Here is a 21,333-nt window from a genome sequence, read left to right on the forward strand (position 1 = left end):
AAGGCTGCAGCGCAATTTTCTGGTGCCACTACAACATAAAATTGAATGGGGCCGAAAGTGCCCCCTTTCATTTTCTTTTCATTTCTTTTGTCTTAAGGAAAATCAAAGGGGGTGCGCGCCCTGTGCGCCCCCTCCTGGATCTGCCACTGCTAATGATAAGTTAATTTATATCATAATTGTGACAGAGAACTTCTCCAGAGAAGCCAGTGTTACCAACATGATGACTAACTTTACACTTGGCTGGATATCCCTCAAGGAGAGAAGGAAACACCTACTATTGTACATGTATGTAAACCTCATTCATCTTCCAGACACATCTACATTTTGTATTTTAGCTCATTCATGGAGAACCCAAACTAAAGTGACGTTACCAAAATTAACAGTATGAACTATGATGTCATATCAAATTTAATCTCTGACAAGTTTACAAGCCAAATGGCAAACTTTATATTCTTCCAAGATGCAATCATCAACTGGGACATCCAAAAAAAAAATAAAAAGTAACAAAACAAAACTAAACTAAACTAAACAAAAAACTGCAACTTCTACCAGTTTAAAATAGAACTTAGAAGTATCGGCACCCGCACCAAGGTTCGACATCCGTGCCAAGGACAAGGTTCAACCATGCAAAAAAAACACAGGTTTCTACATGTAGCAGGCAGTCAAATTTTGGACGGCTTATGGGCGGCTTGCCTTATTCAAATCAGAACCAAATTTAAAGGTGCAAAAAATTCCTGAAAGGTAAATGTAAATAAATGAGATTAATGCCCCAACTCTCATCACTCAACCCTAAAATAAGTACCATAGTTATGGGTAAACTCAGCCCCTAGCCTGCACATTACAAGTGGCGAGAGTTTACCTGCTAGGCCGAGTTTACCCATAACTTCTGTAAAAGTGGAAATTTTTGCGGTGTTGAAATTTTCATGCATTTCACGCGATCAGAAAGCGCGAAAATAAACTAAACCACACGAAAATTTTTGCTTGCCATATGTTCCCATAATTACTGATAGTAATACTGTCTTGATTCCGCGGACTTTTACGCGAAACTCTTCTTACTGGGTTGAGCGCGAAAAATTAGTCGCGCGAAAATATCTTCTTTTACAGTATGGTAAATTTGACCTTTCCCGGACTGGCAAAGATCTTCGGGGAAATCAACTACAAGGTACCACGGGTATAAGGTAAAAAGTGATGAGTAAATTTAATTCCACTAGCCACTGCTGATTTAGCTGCTATGTCAGATATAAATTTACAGTTAAACTAGGCCAGGGTCTAGAGACAGAGTCTAATCAATCATGAATTAATTTAAATCTAACAATATCAAGTAAATGTTAGGTGCCTACGTACGTGTTGTTATGACGTTAGATTGAATAAGATTGCCAAGGCCGCAGCCGGGGCCGGCCCGCCCGGGCCTTGCAAAGCAAGGGCAAAATTCTAACTTGAATTAAACTTGCAATGCATGTGCAGGACAAAATTAGGTTACAGCTCGTTTCCAAAGGTTCGTTATTCTGAAGGCTCTTCAATCCGAAGATTCGTTAGTCCGAAGGTTCGTTTTTCCGATTTCATTTTCGGATGAACAAATCTTCGGAATAACGAACCTTCGGAATAACGCCACAAATGTTCGGATTAACGAACCCTTTCTCATTTTCGGATTAACGAACCTCTAACGTTAACGGTTAGGTATTATAAGGAATTTGTGTGTTTCGGATTAACGAACCTTCGCCTTCGGAATATCGAACCTTCGGAATAATGAACAGCACCCCAAAATTACACAATTGGAATTTGATCATGGAATCTGGATCAGTAGTGCACAGGAAGTTGTTGCTTTGTTGTGGGTAGCATTAGCCATTGACCGGTATTGATAGATATCTACTCCATAATCATAATGAAATTGGTGAGCGAGGCCAACAAAGCAAAAGGCATGGCAAAGGAGTCAAAGCCAAAAAGTCAGCACTATCGAACCAGCAGGATATAGAGCGTATGGGACTGCACATGTACAACTACGGCAGAGAACGTTGAGAGAGACGCCATACTTTCGGCCCTGGTATGTCACGTAAAAGTCCAAAAACATGAGAGTGAAGCGGAAATTTCATAAAAACAATATTACCTGTATGTCAAACGAAATGGACTATGAACTGCTACTCAAGGAAAACCAAGAAAAATGTTGTTACACTTTTTTTTCTCTCCACTTGACGACGGATAGTTTTCGTTGTTGCTATTGTCACAGCCGAACGATCACGTAAGGTATCCGTAAAACGTATAGAAAAGACAAAGACCATCTGTATCATACGCGCGCATGTGTCCTGCATCGGAGTACTATAATTTCTTTACTTTGTACTTGAAAGGAGACCTCCGGATGATTTTCAAATTTTTACATTTGAACATATATAAATTAGTTATACTGGGTACAGAGTTTAAGGATTTATAATGATTGGGATGAAAAATAAGAATGTTTTCGAAGTTTATAACAAATTGCAATGAACAAGGATGATGACATGGCAGCCTCACCATAAGAATGCATGAGATGTGGCTCAAGGAAACAGCACAAAAGAAGAAGGCATGCATAGATTACACACAGGTGAGCTTGCAAGCATGCGATATTGTAATAGAATGACACTGCTACATTTCTGAGATATGTGAGGCTCCTATGTCATCATCTTTGTTCAGTGTAGGCCTAATTTGTTTAAGGTTTTTGAAAGTACTGTTTCTCTTCTCAAGAATCACAATAAATTCTACAAATCTATACATGAAGCTGTTGATTTATGTACTACATGATGTGAAATTATGAAGATCGTCCGGAATGCCCCTTGAACTTGAAATTTACTTCTTCCGAATCTTCTTCGATTAGGAGAAATGTTAATATATAAAGATTATATCGCACACATAATCATCAATAACATGAAAGAATTCAAACACGAGATAAGATACAAACGACATACGAACGACATGTGTACATATACAATTTCAGAATGTACCGTACTACGTTACTACTCAAAAAGAAATAACTTTGGCCCTAAGTATGGGCCTATAAAAAACATTTAAGTTTAGTCACTTAGTTCATAACAATGCATCACCTGTCAAACTTCTGCAATATAACTTTAAGAAGCTTAGAATGTTCAGACAGCACGTTCCTGGGTGGTTTTTTTTTTTTTTTCTGTATTAAACAATTCACACATTTCCATAATGTTCGGACGAGTTTTATCCTTTCCATGTAGGCAAAATGAACAATTAACGCGAAATGATAGCTAGAACCTCCCGTAACAGATGTAGAATGTGCGACATTTGGTAGCTTCAGTTGACTTTGCTTCTTGTAAGGGGATACTAGGTCAGTCGACCATTCGCAATGATCTACGAAAGGTGAAATAACTTATTGTTTGACCATTTTAGTGATAATTTGACATATTATCGTCTAATCTGAAAAAAAAGAAATTAAAAATGCTCAAAGGTTGAAAGGTTAATTCTATCTGAAAATCGCTGACTACCAATTGCTAGCTTCAAAAGTTTGCTAGTCACGTCTAAATTCAATTAGGCCTGCACTTATAAACAAGAAAGGCACAGTGATGTAGGAAAATTCCCAATGTTTGAATAAGGCCTGTGGCATTTTCAAGTATGCAGCTCTTCATTTAGAAAAATACTCTTAACACTTCAATATATGATTCAGAGGCAAAGAATTTTGAAAGTCGCTGTGCCGTGTTGAATCATAAATTGCCCGCAGGTTTCTGTGAGACACTAATCAAATTCCAAGAAATGAAATAGTTGTAGGCCCTACCCATTGCAATGCAAGGCAAATTTGGTGATGAATATTTCACTGAAGGCAGCCTACAGCTCTTTCAAGAACAGCGTAATATATTTAGACAGTGGTGGATCCAGAGGGGGCGCACCAGGCACGCGCCCCATACTCTTTATTTTCTTTTAACAAAAGAAATAAAAGAAAAATGTGGGGGTCCCGGGGCTTGGGCCCCTTTTAATTCTATAAGGGCACCTCTCCTTTACGGAATTCCTGGATCCGCCCCTGTTTAGGGCCTATATACAGCGATAGGGTATGGGTACCTATTACTGAAATGATAATGATAATAATATAATTATTATGGTCTTCTTTATCCGGGGTAGCCTCTTCAGTGTTGCCACTGCTCTACCAGAGGGCCCTGCCATTATTATAAGGCCTACCCTGGCGTTGCCAGGTACCCATCCCCATCTGGGTCGTGAGGGACATGCAATGGTGGAGTAAAAACGTCGTGTCCAAGGACGTAAAAGCACTGAGCGGGAATCGAACTCGGGTCCTCCGATTGGGAGTCGGGATCGAGTTGTATCCACTATGCCACAGCGCCTCCACACGTATGAAAATATCCAAATACTCTGAAGATAGAGTCATTAATTTTGTGCAAAGAAGACCATATCCTTTCAAATCTAACTGAGTTTTGTATGTTATAATATAATGACACACGGATTAAATCAACTTTATTTTATCTTTATTTTACTTTCCTCGGGCCGGCCATATTTTCAAGCAATGCTTATAATGGCGGCCCTTTGCATAATCGCTTCTTAACTACAATTGTTATTGTAATCGCTGCTGCATAGACATGCACACTGTATCATCAATTTCCTTTTATATCGTTGTTTATACAGGCCAAACAACTCTGTGTTAAATTTACTTTGTATATTTCCTACATGTTCATGATTATGTAACTTATGTATATTGATTTGCAGAAAATAAAGTATCTATCAAACAATCTCACTCTCTCCTCGATCCTGTGAATCCTTTTCATTTCTTCTTCTCTATCTCTCCCTCTCTACCCATTCCCTCACTATTTTCACTCATATTTGTTTTATTATTGTTATTTTGTACATTTTGTAAAGTAGGCCCCTAATTTGTTATCATTGAAGTGCTATTGCGAAATGTTTTAATGTATCTGTAATGGACTGCGATAGTCCCTATGGCCAGAACGGGTTTGTTTAGTGTATTACACTGTCAATACATGTGTATATAATAAACTTTCAAAAAGTTTGTCAAACTTTTAACTTGCAAAACCTTTTCGCAAAATTAAGTTATAGGCTATCAAGAAAGTCATAACACAGGCATGTCAAGAAACGCAAAGCACTCATTGCCTGAGTAAACCAGTGCCCATATGCCCATATTCCTATCATACTGTATGGTTCTTATTCCAAAAATGATTAGAAGTATAGTTCAATCACTTAAAGGACAAGTTCACCTTCATTAACATAAGGATTGGGAGAATGCAGCAATATTAGTAGAACACATCAGTGAAAGTTTGAGGAAAATTGGACAAGCGATGCAAAAGTTATGAATTTTTAAAACTTATGTGTTGGAACGGCTAGATGAGGAGACTACTATAAGGCTCATGATGTCATATGAGTACAACAGTATAAAGAAAATGTAAAGAAAATACAACATATTTTCACTTTTTTTCGCATAATAAAAGAGAACTTGACTTGCCTCTTTCCAAAGGCAATGGGAATAATATTACCCATAACATATGTCAGTAACGAGTCAAGGGAATGTGTACTTTTTTCAAAAGATGAAATTTTGTGAAATTCTCTTTATATTTTCCTTATATTGTTGTACGCATGTGACACCATACACCGCAGTAGTCTTCTCATCCAGCGGTGACTGCACAAAAACTTCAAAAATTCATAACTTCTGAACGGATTGTCCGATTTTCCTCAAACTTTCAATGATGTGTTCTACTAATATTGCTACATTCTCTCAATCCTTATGTTAGTGAAGGTGAACTTGTCCTTTAAATGTCTATAGAGATCAGTGCTCAAAGTCACAGTGTTTCGTGCAGCTACAACATACCAAGATTGGAATACGGGCTACTTGAGACTAAAATGTCACTCTGGACTTGAGGGTGGATGACCAAATTCAATTCAATTTATTTATTTCACAAAACATTCACATACTTAACCTCTTTAAAGTGGGGTCATGTTATGTATGTTCCTATAGTATCGTTTTGTATTACAAAATTAAAGCAGTAATAAATGTATGTAGGCCTACATGTTGTGCCGGACAAGTGAAACAGAGCTTGCTAAACAAGGTCCCAAAAATTACAGAATGCAGATGAGTATAAAATGATACATTGCAGAATAAATGTATGAGATGAGAAACCAAAACATAAGAAGGAGGTGATGGGGAAGGAAGAAAAAAAAAAACAAAGGGAGAGATCGAGTTGTGACATACTAGTAATGTTATAGGATATGACATGCAAGGTTGGCATTATTGAGATGCTACTCCATAATGACTACAGCATTTGTAGATTCAAAAATACACACTTTTACAATTAATTAAAGGTTATTCTATAATTATCATCAATCAACGCATAAAGATGAATATTTGCTTGAATACAAGTAAACTGGAGGCAGATAATCAAATTCAAATATCACGTTCATGCACCTTTCTTTAAAAATTAGGAAGAAAGAAAGAAAGTCTCAATATGGGTTAAATCTGAGGAGGTGAAAGGTCTAGCATGTTAAAGGTCAATGCTATTTTTGAAAAACACTATTACCGATAATCTGTGCATTACTGAACATCTAATAATCTTTAGTTAGAATCATCAGTCATCTGCATTGTGGTGACCCTCCGCTGCATGATTCAGGATCGTTCGAAACGAAAGCGTGCATGCATTCAATGTGAACGCAAACAATGGCGACCGACCGTGCTAGCATAGCCAGCTCGGCCAATCTTGCTTTGGGAATCGTGCCACATATCTTTTGCTTTGCAGCCTTAAAAATACTATGAAGATGGATCAATTATTCAATTGTCAAAAGAGAACAGTCCTTTCCAATTTAACCAAGTCTTGTAGTTATAATGACACATGTTTAGATTACTAGTATTTTTTGTCCTTTTTGTATACTACATATAAGCCTTTTTACAGGCTGTGCCTTCTTTATAATTAATTTATTACTTATCTGTCTTCTCACTCTCCCCTCCATTTTCTTCCATTTCTCTTCTTCTCGTTCTCGTCTCCATATTTCCTTCATTGTTTCTTCACTTAGCGTATGAATATATTTCCGTATGTCTTTGCGTTTTTTGTTTTGTTTTGTTTTTTGTCTGTTTTTTCTGAACTATATGTCACTCATCCATTTCCCTTCTCTCTCTCTCTCTCCTCTCCCTCTCTCTCTCTCTCTCTCGTCATATTTCCCTTTCTTTGTTTTTTTTTTCACATGTATCGTGTATATATTGCATATTCCTCAATGTAGTTGAGAATATATGTTAAGAATATAGATGAAGTATATATGCTAACATATAACGTGTATTGTATTTTCCTCAGTGTAGTTGAGAATATATGTTAAGAATATAGATGAACAATGCTAACATATCCATATTAGTTGAGAATATATGTTATTGTTTACATTCATAATGCATTCCTCAGTGTAGTTAAAATATGTTGATATTCTCTCGTCATATTTCCCTTTGGTTTTTGTTTTTTCACCATATATCGTGTATATATTGTATATTTCTGTACATTTTTTTTTCTTTTCATCAATCGTATTTCATTTTTATTTACTTTGTCATAGTTGTTTTGTACACTTTTCCAAGTTATTTGCAATTCTGTATTATTGAATTAAGGAATCCCTGAATTAATAATGTGATATATGTTTTTACATTGGACTCTGATACCCAGAGTATGGGTTGTTGAGTAAAATAAACTTTCAACTTTCAACTTTCAACTTTCAACAAGTTGCAAACACACACACTTGCACGATCGGTATCGAGCACACACGTACACACGAGGCATCACATCACGCGCGAACTGTGTGTTGCATGTGGGACCGACGACGGGACCATGGCGAGCACGAGTACGAGTCTAGGTGAAAACTCGAAGAAACTTGATTGCAAAGATCTCCATGGATATTTACGAACTCTCCAAGGTTCTGTTTTAGATAGGCTGTACAATCATCCGGCGACATGCCTGGCAGTTTTCAGGTAAAGTGGGAGTCGAGTGAACATCATCGGCGGGGTAGCGAGTCGAGCTATAATTCGTCTAGTCCCATTCATTCAAATAGATGTTATGTATGGTTAAAGCAGCATCGTAATGTAAGATTTATTTAGATCTAGCAGGGAGGTGAGCTGGGTCCGGTGAGCTCACCTCCCTGGATCTAGCCTGCTAGAGTGTACGATTGTGATGATCCATTGTGGCGATCAGTAGAGTAGGTACCTAAACTTTACTAAAATTCTAAACGTAGGTTTTCTATACCGGTAGGTGTTCTAACGATTGAGTGGTTAATCGACAATCCCTGGTTTCGATGAAGTAAATTGTTTTTTAAAGTCTACTGTAGGGTACTGATTAACTACACGCAGCCGCTGTCGCGAATCGCGACAACACATGTCTGGTCAGGCTAGGTAGGCTACTGATATAACTATCAGTACAGTAGCTGAGTAGGCCTAGGGCTAGGCCTACTCTGATTATATCACATTGCATTAGCGCAAGATGTATGGGCCCTAGATGTTTCTTTCTGGACTTTCAATTTATTTTCCTGTTTTTCCAATCTGAAAGGCAAGCTCTGCCTTGCTCCAAAATGATGGGATTAGGTGAGAAATAGGAAAGGAAGGGGCTTTTTGTAATCTACTCTAAAACTAAAGTGGATATTTTCGCCTGACTAATTTTTTGCGCTCTGCTGGGTGAGAAGAGCACAAACGGTATCCACTGCACTGTCAGAAACACCACACCACAACATCCAGTTGCTGAACAGGCTTTGATGAATTGGAAAGCACAGAAGAAGTAGAAGTAGAAGAGAGTTTTGTTTGTCTTTAATTCAGTGGAATCAAGATATAAACTTGGCCTATTGGAACATACGGCAAGCAAAAATATTCATGTGCTTTTATTTTCGCGCTTTGTGGTTGCGCAAAAAGCGAAAAAATTTCAACACCACAAAAAATTTCCACTTTTACAGTATGATCTACAGATGAATGCTAGAAAATAGTTTTGGAAATGACATCATCATGCACATTTGTATGAATTGAATGATCATGAAAAATTACCTGACCTACTGTAAATTTATGTATTAAATGTAGATTTTAAAGGTTGAAATTTTAGAGCATTTCATGCAACCACAAGCTAGTGCAAAAAACAAAAAGCACGCAAATATTTTTTGCATGCCATACCCTATGTACCAGTAATTAATGTCCTGATTCCGCGGAATCATACACTCACGAAAGTAACTTGCAAAATTCATTAAATACCCAGCCGCTATAATATAAAATATGAAATATACACTTTTCAGTAGGCCTACTTCAGTTTATTCACTTTGCTTAGAATCTCTTTAAAATTGTGTTTGCTACACGTACTAATGTAACTGCATGTGCCACTCTACATGTACCTCCATTCACTTGTTGACTTTATAGTACACACATCAGAAGTGCATGCGTGCACATGTACACTGAATAAGTGAGGTCCTATTTCACCCTCCGTGTACTTGATATGCAAATGCATACATGTGCCTGTTGTATGATTGTGCACCTATCTCACAGTAATGCCATATTAATTGCAAATTTTGAATTGGAGCTACAGAAAACAGAAATACTTTATTCATTACAATGCAGTGCACCCCCGTTATAACGACACTATTATCACAAAATTCCGGTTACAATGAAATAAAAATTCAGGCCGCAGCATTATCCTCTCTTTGCTTTTTTATTGTTTATTTGTTCAGTTAAAACGAAATTTCGATATAATGAAAGAAAACTGCCGGTCCCGAGGACTTTGTTATAACGGGAGTCCATTGTATCTATTAATGGTAAAGTATGCTTCTGGCATGAAATTTTTTTTTTGTTTCTGTTTACAGAGAATTACCGATCCTGGCAAAGCATTGCATCATGAGGGTGCTGTTCATAGATCAAGCCATAACTCAGGCAGCTGTTACTTCATGGGTGCAGAGCAATCAACAAGAGTAAGTACCTGTATTTCATCTAGTTTCAAAGTTCTAAGACAATTGATGTATTTAAAAGTAAGTGACATATTTCAAGTTTGCAATCAAAGCAAGTTATCAAGTAGAAAAGGTGATACTGATGCAATTTATCCATCCCAACATGTTATACACATATATTAAGTATTATGCATAAGTTGAAGGTATTGTGATTCAATGTCATAGCATTAGCAGTGAGATCATAAGAATAAAGATTCAGGCTGGAGTAAAAATAAATATTGCACTCACTACCTGTGCTCTAGACACAATATTCAACAAAGACTCAGTGGTATGGGAGTTTTTGTGGTAGGCTGTGGAAAGAGCAGTTTACAACTGTTAGGCAATTTGCAATACAGTAGACATGACCATCAAATTTTAAACGTGGTATTACTGTAAAAGAAGATTTATGTTTACTGTTTAAACAGTTATGGATGCCCTCCACTGTACTGTGTCTTCTTTTTTTTGTGTTCATCTTTCCCTGTTCAACTGCAACATGATTTATTGGCTTGATTGGCTATTATGAAGGAGCTTAGCCGAATTTTTTTGGGAAGTTAATTACAACCTTTAAATTTCCAAAGACACAGAAAGTAGTTTGTGTATGAATTACTGTACGAGCTGAAATTTTCGCATACAGATATTTTCGCGAATTGTTACTTGGAGGACATTTTCACGTGTTGTTCATTTCGCGGTTGCAAGGGTCTAACTGAACTTAGTTATTCGCGCGTTGTTATTTTCGCATGTTGTTATTTTCGCGGATCAAAGGCGATTCGCGAAATTCGCGAAAATAAAACCACCGCGAAAATTTCAGCTCGTACAGTATCATTTGTATTTCAGATTCATATCGTAATGTTATAAAAAATATATATCTGTTTTAGGCAGCTGCACCAAACCATCAAAGTTCTGACAGACCTGAGGCTTTTCAAGAACCAGCCACTGCCTGGTGGCCTGCCGGGGTGGACGCTCAATTCTATCTTCAGGACCAACCTCAAGACGACACTGTTAGGAGGGTAAAAAGAAGACATTTTTTTTTTCTTTGACTCACTCCCTTGTGGCTTAGGAAAGCAGAATTGATCCAGGCTTTATTTAGAAATTTATTTGTTTTATTTTGTGTCGCTTGAATTTGTAACAAAAATTTGCAATATGTTTGAAGTTTTCATGAGTGTGGATATAATCCTGCAATGATGACTTGCTTAAGGTCTATTTTCACTGCCAAATGTTGCCATAGCCTAGTGCAATTTCTTGTGGTTAACCCCAGCTAAATCCCACCAATATCCTAAGGCTCAGCCTAACATGGCTTCTGTTTTCAATTGCCCTCATGAAATTGAATTAATTAATGCCACAAGACTGTCTAACACTTTGGTGAGTTTAGCTTCATGATTGCAGTAAGTAGACACAAAGAGATCATGGGACTGGGCACATCGGATAGAACAGAGCCCAGAGGTTTAGGGTTAGTGAGTATGATGTCAAGCAATCCTCATGAATATTCATTAGCACTCACTGGACAAGATAGGCTACCATTTGGCTTGTTTGAAAATTCCAAGCTATGTCTGCTATTGAGACTGCATGTCTTATAAATTGCATCTTACACAATAAGAAAGTACTGAGAATGGGCAGTTGAGAGACCGGACATTTCGTATAAGTCCTGTTTCTTAGTACTAGATTAAAAATGAATTGTAAAGTGAAAAAAGGGGCTGGAAGGAAAGCTTAGAACTTTTTTTTTTTTTTTTTTTTTTTTTTTTTTTTTTTTTTTTTTTAAGGGTAAGGATAGTATAGGGCTAAGAAAAACAGGTGATTAAGAGGGCTGCAGAGCAGGGGTTACAAGGTCATACATTGTACCTTGTAGCTGTATAGCAAGGTTAAAGGTGGACATGTCACTTTCTCTCAATTGTATGGTACATTTTTGTATGCATAGATACACGTACAAATTTGTAAACCACTTTTTTTTTAATTCTATTAGGAGAATGATACTACTTCTGTTTCACTTTAAATTTCTGAATTTCCTTCATGTATATTTGCATCCCCAAATAATTTCCTTCTGCATATTTTCTTTCCATTCTCACTCTATCCTTTTTTTTTTCTGTCCCCCTCCCCCACCCTCTAAATTCCCTTGGTCTGTTCCAGGGGCACACCTTGGGCCATCAGTGGAAAAGGTGGGAAGGATAAGAAAGTCAAAGACACGGCAGCCCTGGATAAGTATGCCATGGAGCGGTGGGAGGTTAGTGAAGGGACCCTTCCCATCTCATCTGTGTTTCATACCTTGACAATCTTTCCATTTCCTTTCCAAGCAAGGGTAATGGTTGAACCTCTTTAGTAACCAAAGGGTCCTGCCACCATCTTCTTAAATCAGTTTTAGAAGTATTGTTTCTTGAGATATCTTTGTTAACATTTTGAAGTATCTATGACTTTACATGCATCACAGCGTTTGTATACATCACAAAATGATTTATCTCTAATGACTCCACACATAAAATGAGTCCACCTGCAGATTCATATTGTACAGTGTTAATGAGCTCTTTTCCAGATATGTTGTCTATAGATTAGAATGTAAAGAAACTTCAACCTTATTCATCTTTGAAATGTCATTTACAACCAAGAAAAGAAATATGGTATGTCTGCTTTTGAAAGAGGCATTGATGAAATACTGTAATATTTTGTTGTACTACAGATTCAGTGTTCTGCACTACAGTCCAATGTCGTCTTGTTTTGTTTTTGTTTTTTTTTCCACTTTCTAAACTGTTTTCATTATTGTGTTGATGTGCATACCTGCATTTCTTCATCACATTGGATCACATACCAAAATAAGTTGAAGTCCTGTGACTTGACTCAGGCAATCATATACTTTAATCATTGATTTCCTCTTCACCAGTGTGTTCTTCACTTCTTGGTTGGGTCGGGAAAAGCTGTTGACATCTTGAGTCGTGACATCGCCATGGTCCTCCAACATTCTGGCCTCATGAGATTGTAAGTTATTTAAACCACTCCTTCCCCACTCCCACCTCTCAGCAATAACAAAAAATTGACCTCTTCTTACCCTTAAGGAGAATTTGTTCTTTATCTGTTTGAGTGAATGTATTCCTCTAAGGAGATTTTACTTCACGCTACACAGAGAGAGTGGGAATGTATACAAGGAACATTGTTGTTCGATATTATATGACTTATCCTGATGCCAGTCAGTGATTGGAGAACCATCTTTGTGTGATAGTGGATTATTTGTTATGTAAATTGTACTGTTTTGCAGGTTTACTATTTTGTATATGTACATCATATTTCTGTACATTCCTTTCACCTATGATCAAATTGAATTTGTACAAGGAAAATATATAATTAGAAGATTAAGAGACTAGAGTTTTCTCCCCATAACACCCACTTGGCTTGAATTCCAATGTTTGTTACAGACAAGAAGATGAGGGTGGGTTGGTCATCACACCAGCCGGGTTCCAGTTCCTTCTGCTGGACACACCCTCCCAGGTCTGGTTCTTCATGCTGCAGTACCTGGAGACGGCCCAAGCGAGGGGGCTAGACATCGTTGATGCCTTGTCCTTCCTCTTTCAGCTCAGCTTCTCTACTCTTGGCAAGGTGAGTAACATTGCTGTAACCAAAGAAACCTGCATGTCCTGAAAATTCTTTGTAACTTGAGTGCACTGTATTGTTATACACTGTATATCTTTTACCAATGAGAACATGTTAGTCATTTCACTTGTCTCACCTACAAGAAGAAACTCCTACCTTGGCAGTCATTTTAATACTGCTGTTGTGTTTTCCTTTCAGTTTTAAGTGTCCTATTATACCGGTAAAAGTAAATATGCAGCAAGTAAAGGATAACTGCATGTTATGTACTTTGTATTGTTTTCTGTAAGTACTTCAATTACACAAGCAACTGTTAGTCAGTTTGTGTGGTGATGTCGTCAATACCAAGTGAGTAATGATGGGTATGTCATAGTACTGCTGCACATAGACATTGTTTTATCTGGAAAGTTCAGCGGATAGATTGATGGACATTCAATTTGTTTGTATAATTTTCCTCACATTTTGACAAGGATTACTCATCAGAAGGAATGAGTGAACCAGAGCTTCACTTCCTACAACATCTACGGGAGCTAGGGCTTGTCTTCCAGAGAAAGGTAAGGCAAACAACGGAAATAAATATTCCTTTGAATTGTTCCAATTGCAAAGAGGGTGACAGGACCGATTTCATTACATCCTTAAATACAGAAACCCAAGAACTGAAGCTTGATTAAAAATGATTAAAGCATTGAAACAGCAGATTTACTATCATATGGGCAATTCCATTGTAACAAAAAAATAAAAATAAAATAAAATAAAACAAAACAAACAAATGCCTTTTTGTTGGATAGTAAATTTCACTGCTTCATCTCATTTTACACTGACTATTATTAATTGATGTACAAATTCTTGTATTTTTTTTTAAAATTTAAGATATTCATGTTTGGTGCATGATTTTGATATTATTTGTACTTGGTGATCTAAATACATGTACAGTTGTACACTTTTATGTGGAAGTGCACTGAAGCAGTCATGCCCCAAACCCATCTGATATTTTACTGTATTAATATTATGTAAAGGAAATAAAAGTAGAAGAAAAATCTGATACAAATGTACCTACGTGTAGAATATGTTAAATGTTTTCACTATTTTCTATGATTTATTCTGTGATCTATACTACTTTCTGCACAGAGGAAGTCCATGCGTTATTATCCGACAAGATTAGCAATCAACATAGCATCAGGTAAGTCCTGCCATAGATTTTGACAACTTTTTCAAAACTGACTGAAGACGAGTAACTTGATCAGGGTCATCTCCTTTAAAAATTCAGAATTGGTCCTTTCAATGTGTCTAGTAGTTGTTGACACTCTTCTTATCAGTATTATGTAAAGAATATTATAGGAACATTCTATGTGAATACCCTGTGAATATGGTTGAAACAGCTGCAATGATTACATCTCTTTAACATCTATGGACCTAAATGTATGCAGGTCTATCCTGATAACTTTATTTGATATTAAGGTATGGAGAAGACGTGTGTTTATGACTAAATTTATTCATGAATATTTGATAGTTGTGAGACATTTTGATAGTAATTCTGCATCACCTGGAACTAGGCCCTTCTCTTGAGATGCAATACCATCACGCCTCTCAACTGTGGATGATTATCGCTGTTGATGTTGTTGTTTTTGTCTCCCAGGTGTCTCAGGGATGGTGAAGGACGACCACAGGGAAGGATTTATCATCGTGGAAACCAACTACCGTGTCTACGCCTACACAGCCTCTGACTTACAGGTTGAGATCCTGGGTCTCTTCTGTTCTATGCTCTACAGGTAAGTGTGTCATGGTGGTTGTTGTTATACAATAGACTCCTATTATGGAATTGAATACCTGAATTTAAAAACGACCCAAGTCCAAATTTGGCTATCGTCTTTAATTGAGCCCTTTTACGAAATCATGCAAAGATAGATAATCAATCAAATGAATTTTTTACATTTAAATTTGTATAAATAACGTTCCACTAACTGAAAAAAAAAAAAAAAAACTAAAGACATTTTGAAGTTATTTAATGATTTCTATTTTTCCTAAATTTTCTGTAATGGACTTGGGTCGTTTTTATATTCAGGTATTCAATTGTGATAATTGTTATGATGATTTGAGACACCAAGTACATGTATATTACAAAAACATCATCTTATAATTTATGAAAATGTCATCTCGTTGTCACTTCATTTAGCTAAGTTCGCTTGTTCAGTCTAGAACATTAAGATGAATACTGGGGGTTAGAGATTTTAGATTCAAACCATGAATATGACAGGATTTCATTTTTCTCCATGACATTTAATCATACATGAAAAAGCATAGGCAAGAATAAGTTCAAACTGAAAGTGAAGTAGCCTGTATAATAATTTTGATAGAGTCAGGTTTTGGTTTAATATTTCAATATCTATGACAGTGATCCGATGATAATGATATTTGAAACAAAGAAGAGGAAAATTTCATAAAGAAACTACAAAATAACGAAACGTTTGTTTCAAAGCAGTACGAGAATACAGTATAAACCTGGTAAAGATGAGTCCCAAGTATACTCGGGCAGGTGTCTGTGGGAAATGCGTGTTGTAGCAAAATCAGCCCGTCCTCAACAGGTTAGTAACCTACTGTTTTTGAGCATACATTGTACAGATGATATTGATTTGTAATAATTACAAAGATGCAGGATAAGTTGAAATATATAACCGTCCATGTTTAGTCTGAATAAGATAATATGATGACATTGTCTCTGTCGTCCACAGATTCCCAAACCTGTCTGTGGGGGCGCTAACCAGGGAGAGTGTTCAGCAAGCCATTTCCAGTGGAATCACTGCCGAACAGATCTTACGCTTCCTGCGAACACACGCCCATCCCAACATGAGGCACAATGTAGGTTTGCCCATTAATTTGTTTGCGCTAAAATTTTACTCAAAGGCCAATACACACATGGAGTTTGAATTTAGCCAATGGATTACTGTATGTGCTGAATGATTTGCGAGGCTTTTATTTTTGCAAATTTCACCAGTCTGGTGCTATTTGCAAATTTGAAAATATGCAAAAATGTTAAATCTAATCCTGACATAAATGTGGCGTGCCCACAAACATTTCTTCATTCAGTACTGGACTCCACAATTGCAAATTTAACCACACGCAAAATTTTTGCTCGATATATGGTGTATATAGTATGCAAATTTCATATGCGTAAATGTGCATGGCAGATTATGTAAGCATCAAGGCAACCAAATAATGAATGTACGCTGATACAGGCAAGTGAAAGTTACACCTATTTCTCACTTGTTTTTGTCCATGGAATACATTTTAAACCATGGATTTGATTTAAACTATCTTGGTGAATTCAGGCCAAAGAGTCCTGTGCTGAAGTCAGTAGACACACACTGTGAAATATAACATTATTTTGCATAAGACAAAACAAGGTAATGGGCCAGATCATCAATGACATTTACTCCAGCTGAAACAGTTCATCTGCCTTCCACCCAAGATGCTTAGGTTTTAGCATACTGCGTTAAAGGCAAGAAAATAGCATGGAGTTCCCATGAGTGAAATAATCACTACTCGCATATGCAAGATCTTATATGTACTTCATTCCTGCTCTCCAAGAGCAGAGCACAATGCCAGTGAAGTGGTCCATCATTCACCCACAAACACACACATTTGTAAACAGATACTGACTCTATGCAGCCACTCCAAGTAAAGTTACTAGATAAGGTCGCATGGTGACCTCAGTCATGCATGTCATGCTTGTACAAAAGAAGAATTATCCATAATTTGCAATAATTATTCTCTTGGGGGTAACATTCTCTTTAAGAGGCTTCTGTGTCAAGTAATTTTTTTTTTCTGTTTTCTTTCTTCCAAACAGACCCCCATCATTCCTCCAACAATCAGTGATCAAATCAGACTGTGGGAGCTGGAGAGAGATAGGCTGTCTTTCAACGATGGTGAGTGTGTCCCTTTACGTCTTTTTAGGATGAGGAATACGTCCCTTTTAAATCTTTTAGTGATGGTGAATGTGTCCCTTTAAGTTTTGTGATGATGGTGAATGTGTCCCTTTAAGTCTTTCAGTTATGACGAGTGTGTCCCTTTAACTTGTAGGCATTGTCTGTGTCAATTCCTGTCAAACAAATCAAAAACCCTTCCATCAATGCAGAAGGTGTGTAGGTATGTTTGTTGTTTTTTTCTGTCTTTTGTTACAAATACCCAGAAGCAGGAACAGGAATCAGAACAGACCTAACATAATTTCCATGTTCTCCATTTTGTTGGTGAGGACTTTCTTTCCTAACACAGAGTTGCATTTTACCCTACAAGTGGTATCTTTGTTGAGTCCAGCATTAAGGAGTATAATTGGTTCCTTTAATATGCCTTTTCTGTCCTACAGGAGTTGCTTACAGTGAATTCCTGTCCGTACAAGACTTTGAAGTACTACGAGATTATGCCAAGGTAAGATTACTGCTCTCTCATAATCCAGTCTTCTTAATGAGGTATGGGTGTCTAGCTCAGAGCACCCATTTCCTCTCTAGAAATGGGGATTGGGCCAACAAGAAAACTTGTTTACAAAAGCACCCAAAACTTTGCATATCACTATGTTAAAAAGTTAATCTTCACAACTAGAAAGCTCTCCCAAAGCTTTTGTAGCATGTTAGAGACTAAAGCAACCTTGTACATGTGACTGATGGATACCATATACTCATTCAGTACTCATATTGAGTGGGGCCTTTCCTAAGTGTATTGGGACGGTAGTACCTTCCAGGAAATAGGTTGCATGCATTAAATTTGAATGTTTTCCCGGTATAGCTCGAATCTAGGTCTTGAGGGGAGACAGAATTTCGTAGATTTTAGTGATTATCCATAAATCTGCTGTAAGGTTTGTTAGGAACTACAGCAAGTAATAGTAATGACAGATGTTCTGGCTATCTGACCAAACTAATTGCAACAAAGTGATTTATCATATGTAATATGTAGTTATTTTTTGTTGATTAATGAATGGAAAGCTCAATTATTGCGATATCTAGTGTCGCAATTTATCACAACTAGAATGTGCCTAATGACTTATCTCTGGAAAATATGTCAAACAACATGAGATGTGTCTATTTAAACAAAGCTTTTGTAATTCAGTAAAGTTGTGTAGTGCTTGTGAGCAATGGTAGTTATGGAGTGTATGATTAGGTTATTGTATTAACAGTATTGAAGTAGTCATCTTGAAAAGACGTGAATGTCTGGGGTGGTGGTAATGAAAACATGATGTTATTAATATCTGTGTATTTTTTAAAAATCCATAACTCTGCCATTTTGTTGTCATGGTGATAGGATCTTGGAGTACTGATGTGGGAGAACAGCTCACGTCGGATCATGGTGGTGTCACCTTTGGGTCACGACAGTGTCAAAAAATTCTGGAAGAGATTAAAGAAGGGTCAGTCTTCGCAGTGACTGCATCGTCCATCACAGGACGTGAGGTAGCATCACAAAAACTCAGAGACAAATGTCTCCAATCAGAGACTGTGCACATGACCTCAAGAAGGTCAATGAACTTCTTTCAAAGAGTTTGGAGTTGATCATGTGATGTTGTACAAGTGGCCAGAATAGAAGGGGTCAAAGGGACACTTCCGGTCATCTGACTAAAGATGAGGAGATATAAAGCTACTTTGGAAGCTGCTGAAGTCTGATGATTGGATGGTCACCAGCAGACTCCATTTCCCCGTATGGGGAACGAGTTCTTTAATTTTGGTAGTGGCCTTTTTGACATTTATCATGCCATAAACAGATTACTGAAAATGGCATAAGCTGTTGAACAAGATCAACAACATGGGTTGAAATTTTGTTCAGGATTTACAATGCATTGATGTAAAAGACATTATTTGTTTGACTGGGCACTATTGATATTTGATTTCATTTGGATGCTTTGACAATGACAAAGAAGATTCTTTCGAGATAAATTTTAACAAATCCACACATCATTTCATTCTTTCACCGACATAATTCGGCTGGGCTCTTCAGACATCAGTTGATGTAAGTATATTTTGATTCAATGCTTAAGTTAAGGATCAGTTTTTCAGTCTTTTCAAAGACTTTTTTTCCTGTTGTCTTTTATGTTTTACTTTTACTAAAGGACATTTCTGGGCAATAATATGAAAGAAAGGAATCAAAGAATTGATTGCATTTGATTCATATGTAAGGACTACATGTGTCACCCATTTTTCGTTTTTTTTTTTTTTTCTTGTCTGAAAAGCCTAGTCAGATTGAATATGACAAGGAAAACTTCTGCACTGTTTAATTTTCCTAGGCAATCTTTCCCATGCCCCAAGATTAGATTTGTCTATGTTATGTATTGTATTCATTTTTTATATTTCCTCTTTTGGCAAAGAATGCCAGACAAAATTTCTGTACAATGATGGTAAAGAAGCATTAATGTACTTTGATTTTAGTACTATGTGGCTTTGGTGTACAGTGTCCATGGCTTTCCTTGTTTATATCATATGTTACAGCATTATTTGTTCTCTTCTTTTTTTTTTTCGGAGGGGGGGGGGGGGAGGGGGGAGTGGGAAGGAGAGGGGTGCTTCTTTTTAGTTTCTGTTTAGTAGAAATGTACTGGTAGTTAGAAGTGGCCAGAAAGAATAACATAACCCACGCATCCTCATCAAACCTCCAACCCACCCCCCCCCCCAAAAAAAAACCGAACAAGCAAACAAACAAACAAACAAACAACTGTAACAAGACAAGACCTGAAGACAAGCAAACACATCACTCAAGAAAACACACACACACACACAGAGTCAACCTTGCCTATGTTGAATCTATTTGGACTGAAGAAATAGCTTCGACATCGAGAAAATTTGACTAATGAGGGATTAAAATCAGTAGAATATAAAAAGGAAGAGTACTTGAAAAGACCTTCGACTTGGGCAGTTGAATTTCAACTTATGCGAGGTTTACTCAAGCAAGGTTTACTGTAAGGCTTTCTTTCCTTCCCTTTTTGCCCCTCTTCCCCCCCCCCCCCAGTCTCTCTTCTTTTATTAGGGGGTAAAACTGAAGGGATGCTTCTTGTAGACTGTGTGTAGTACAAACGTAACAAGTACATACATTGGTACTTTAGAATCAGAAGCCTTGTTTGTTTCTCCCTCCATCAAAAACTACAACAATGAAAAAAGAATAATGCAGCAAAAAAAAAAAAACAAACAAACAAACAAGTACATTGCACAGTTATAGCAAAATTTCGGGAGCAACAAAGTAGAATCCAGGTCCCAAAATTATCATCTAAATGCATCTTTGAACACTATTTGTTCGGCTATAGCGAAAGAAAACTGCCGGTCCCGAGGACTTTGTGAGAACGTGATTCACCTGTAATAAACACCAAAGAAGGAGTTACAATGTATAAACCTATCTTAGCCTTGGTACTGCTTACTATGATAGAAGATGAATGTGATATCAGATGTGAGCCTATTTATGAACTCATGTAGCAACAGCTCTGATTAATTTTAGTCAACCCGATGTTATGAAATGTCTGTAAATATTGTAAATAAACAAAGTGCAATTTGTTTTTGTATTTTCTAGAAACATTAAGCATTTCCATGTGTGGTTTCATTTTAATGGTGTTGAAGCGTGGTATGGTGGCTTACCTTGCTACATGAGCAGTGGTTCAAAGCTTGAATGCAAGCTGCCAGTCTTTTGTTTTGTTGGGTTTTTTTTTTTTTTTCTCTCTCTCTCTTTCATCCCTTAACCCCTCTGCTGGAAGTAGCCAGGGTGAATATTTAAGCAACTTTCATTTTCTTTCAAAAAAGAATTATAGGACTGCCTATTCGAGTAGACTTAATGAAAGAAATCCCTCAAGAGTAACAATATATTACCTTTTTTTTGGTATTTTACTTT

General features: G+C 37.0%; 1 protein-coding gene across 1 annotated transcript; it reads left to right on the plus strand.

Moving 5' to 3' along the window:
* Positions 1–7,788: 7,788 nt before the first annotated feature.
* LOC140240439 (general transcription factor IIH subunit 4-like) lies at positions 7,789–21,021 on the plus strand. The gene is made up of 13 exons (XM_072320207.1): positions 7,789–7,942; positions 9,802–9,906; positions 10,797–10,928; positions 12,043–12,136; positions 12,788–12,882; positions 13,317–13,497; positions 13,959–14,042; positions 14,617–14,668; positions 15,125–15,257; positions 16,218–16,344; positions 17,333–17,411; positions 17,849–17,910; positions 18,778–21,021. Exons 1-13 carry the CDS (start codon positions 7,803–7,805, stop codon positions 18,895–18,897), a joined length of 1,404 nt encoding a protein of 467 aa, XP_072176308.1. The 5' UTR covers positions 7,789–7,802; the 3' UTR covers positions 18,898–21,021.
* The last annotated feature ends 312 nt before the right edge of the window (positions 21,022–21,333 follow it).

This window comes from Diadema setosum, chromosome 17, assembly GCF_964275005.1.
Source record: "Diadema setosum chromosome 17, eeDiaSeto1, whole genome shotgun sequence".
NCBI classification, from domain to species: domain Eukaryota; kingdom Metazoa; phylum Echinodermata; class Echinoidea; order Diadematoida; family Diadematidae; genus Diadema; species Diadema setosum.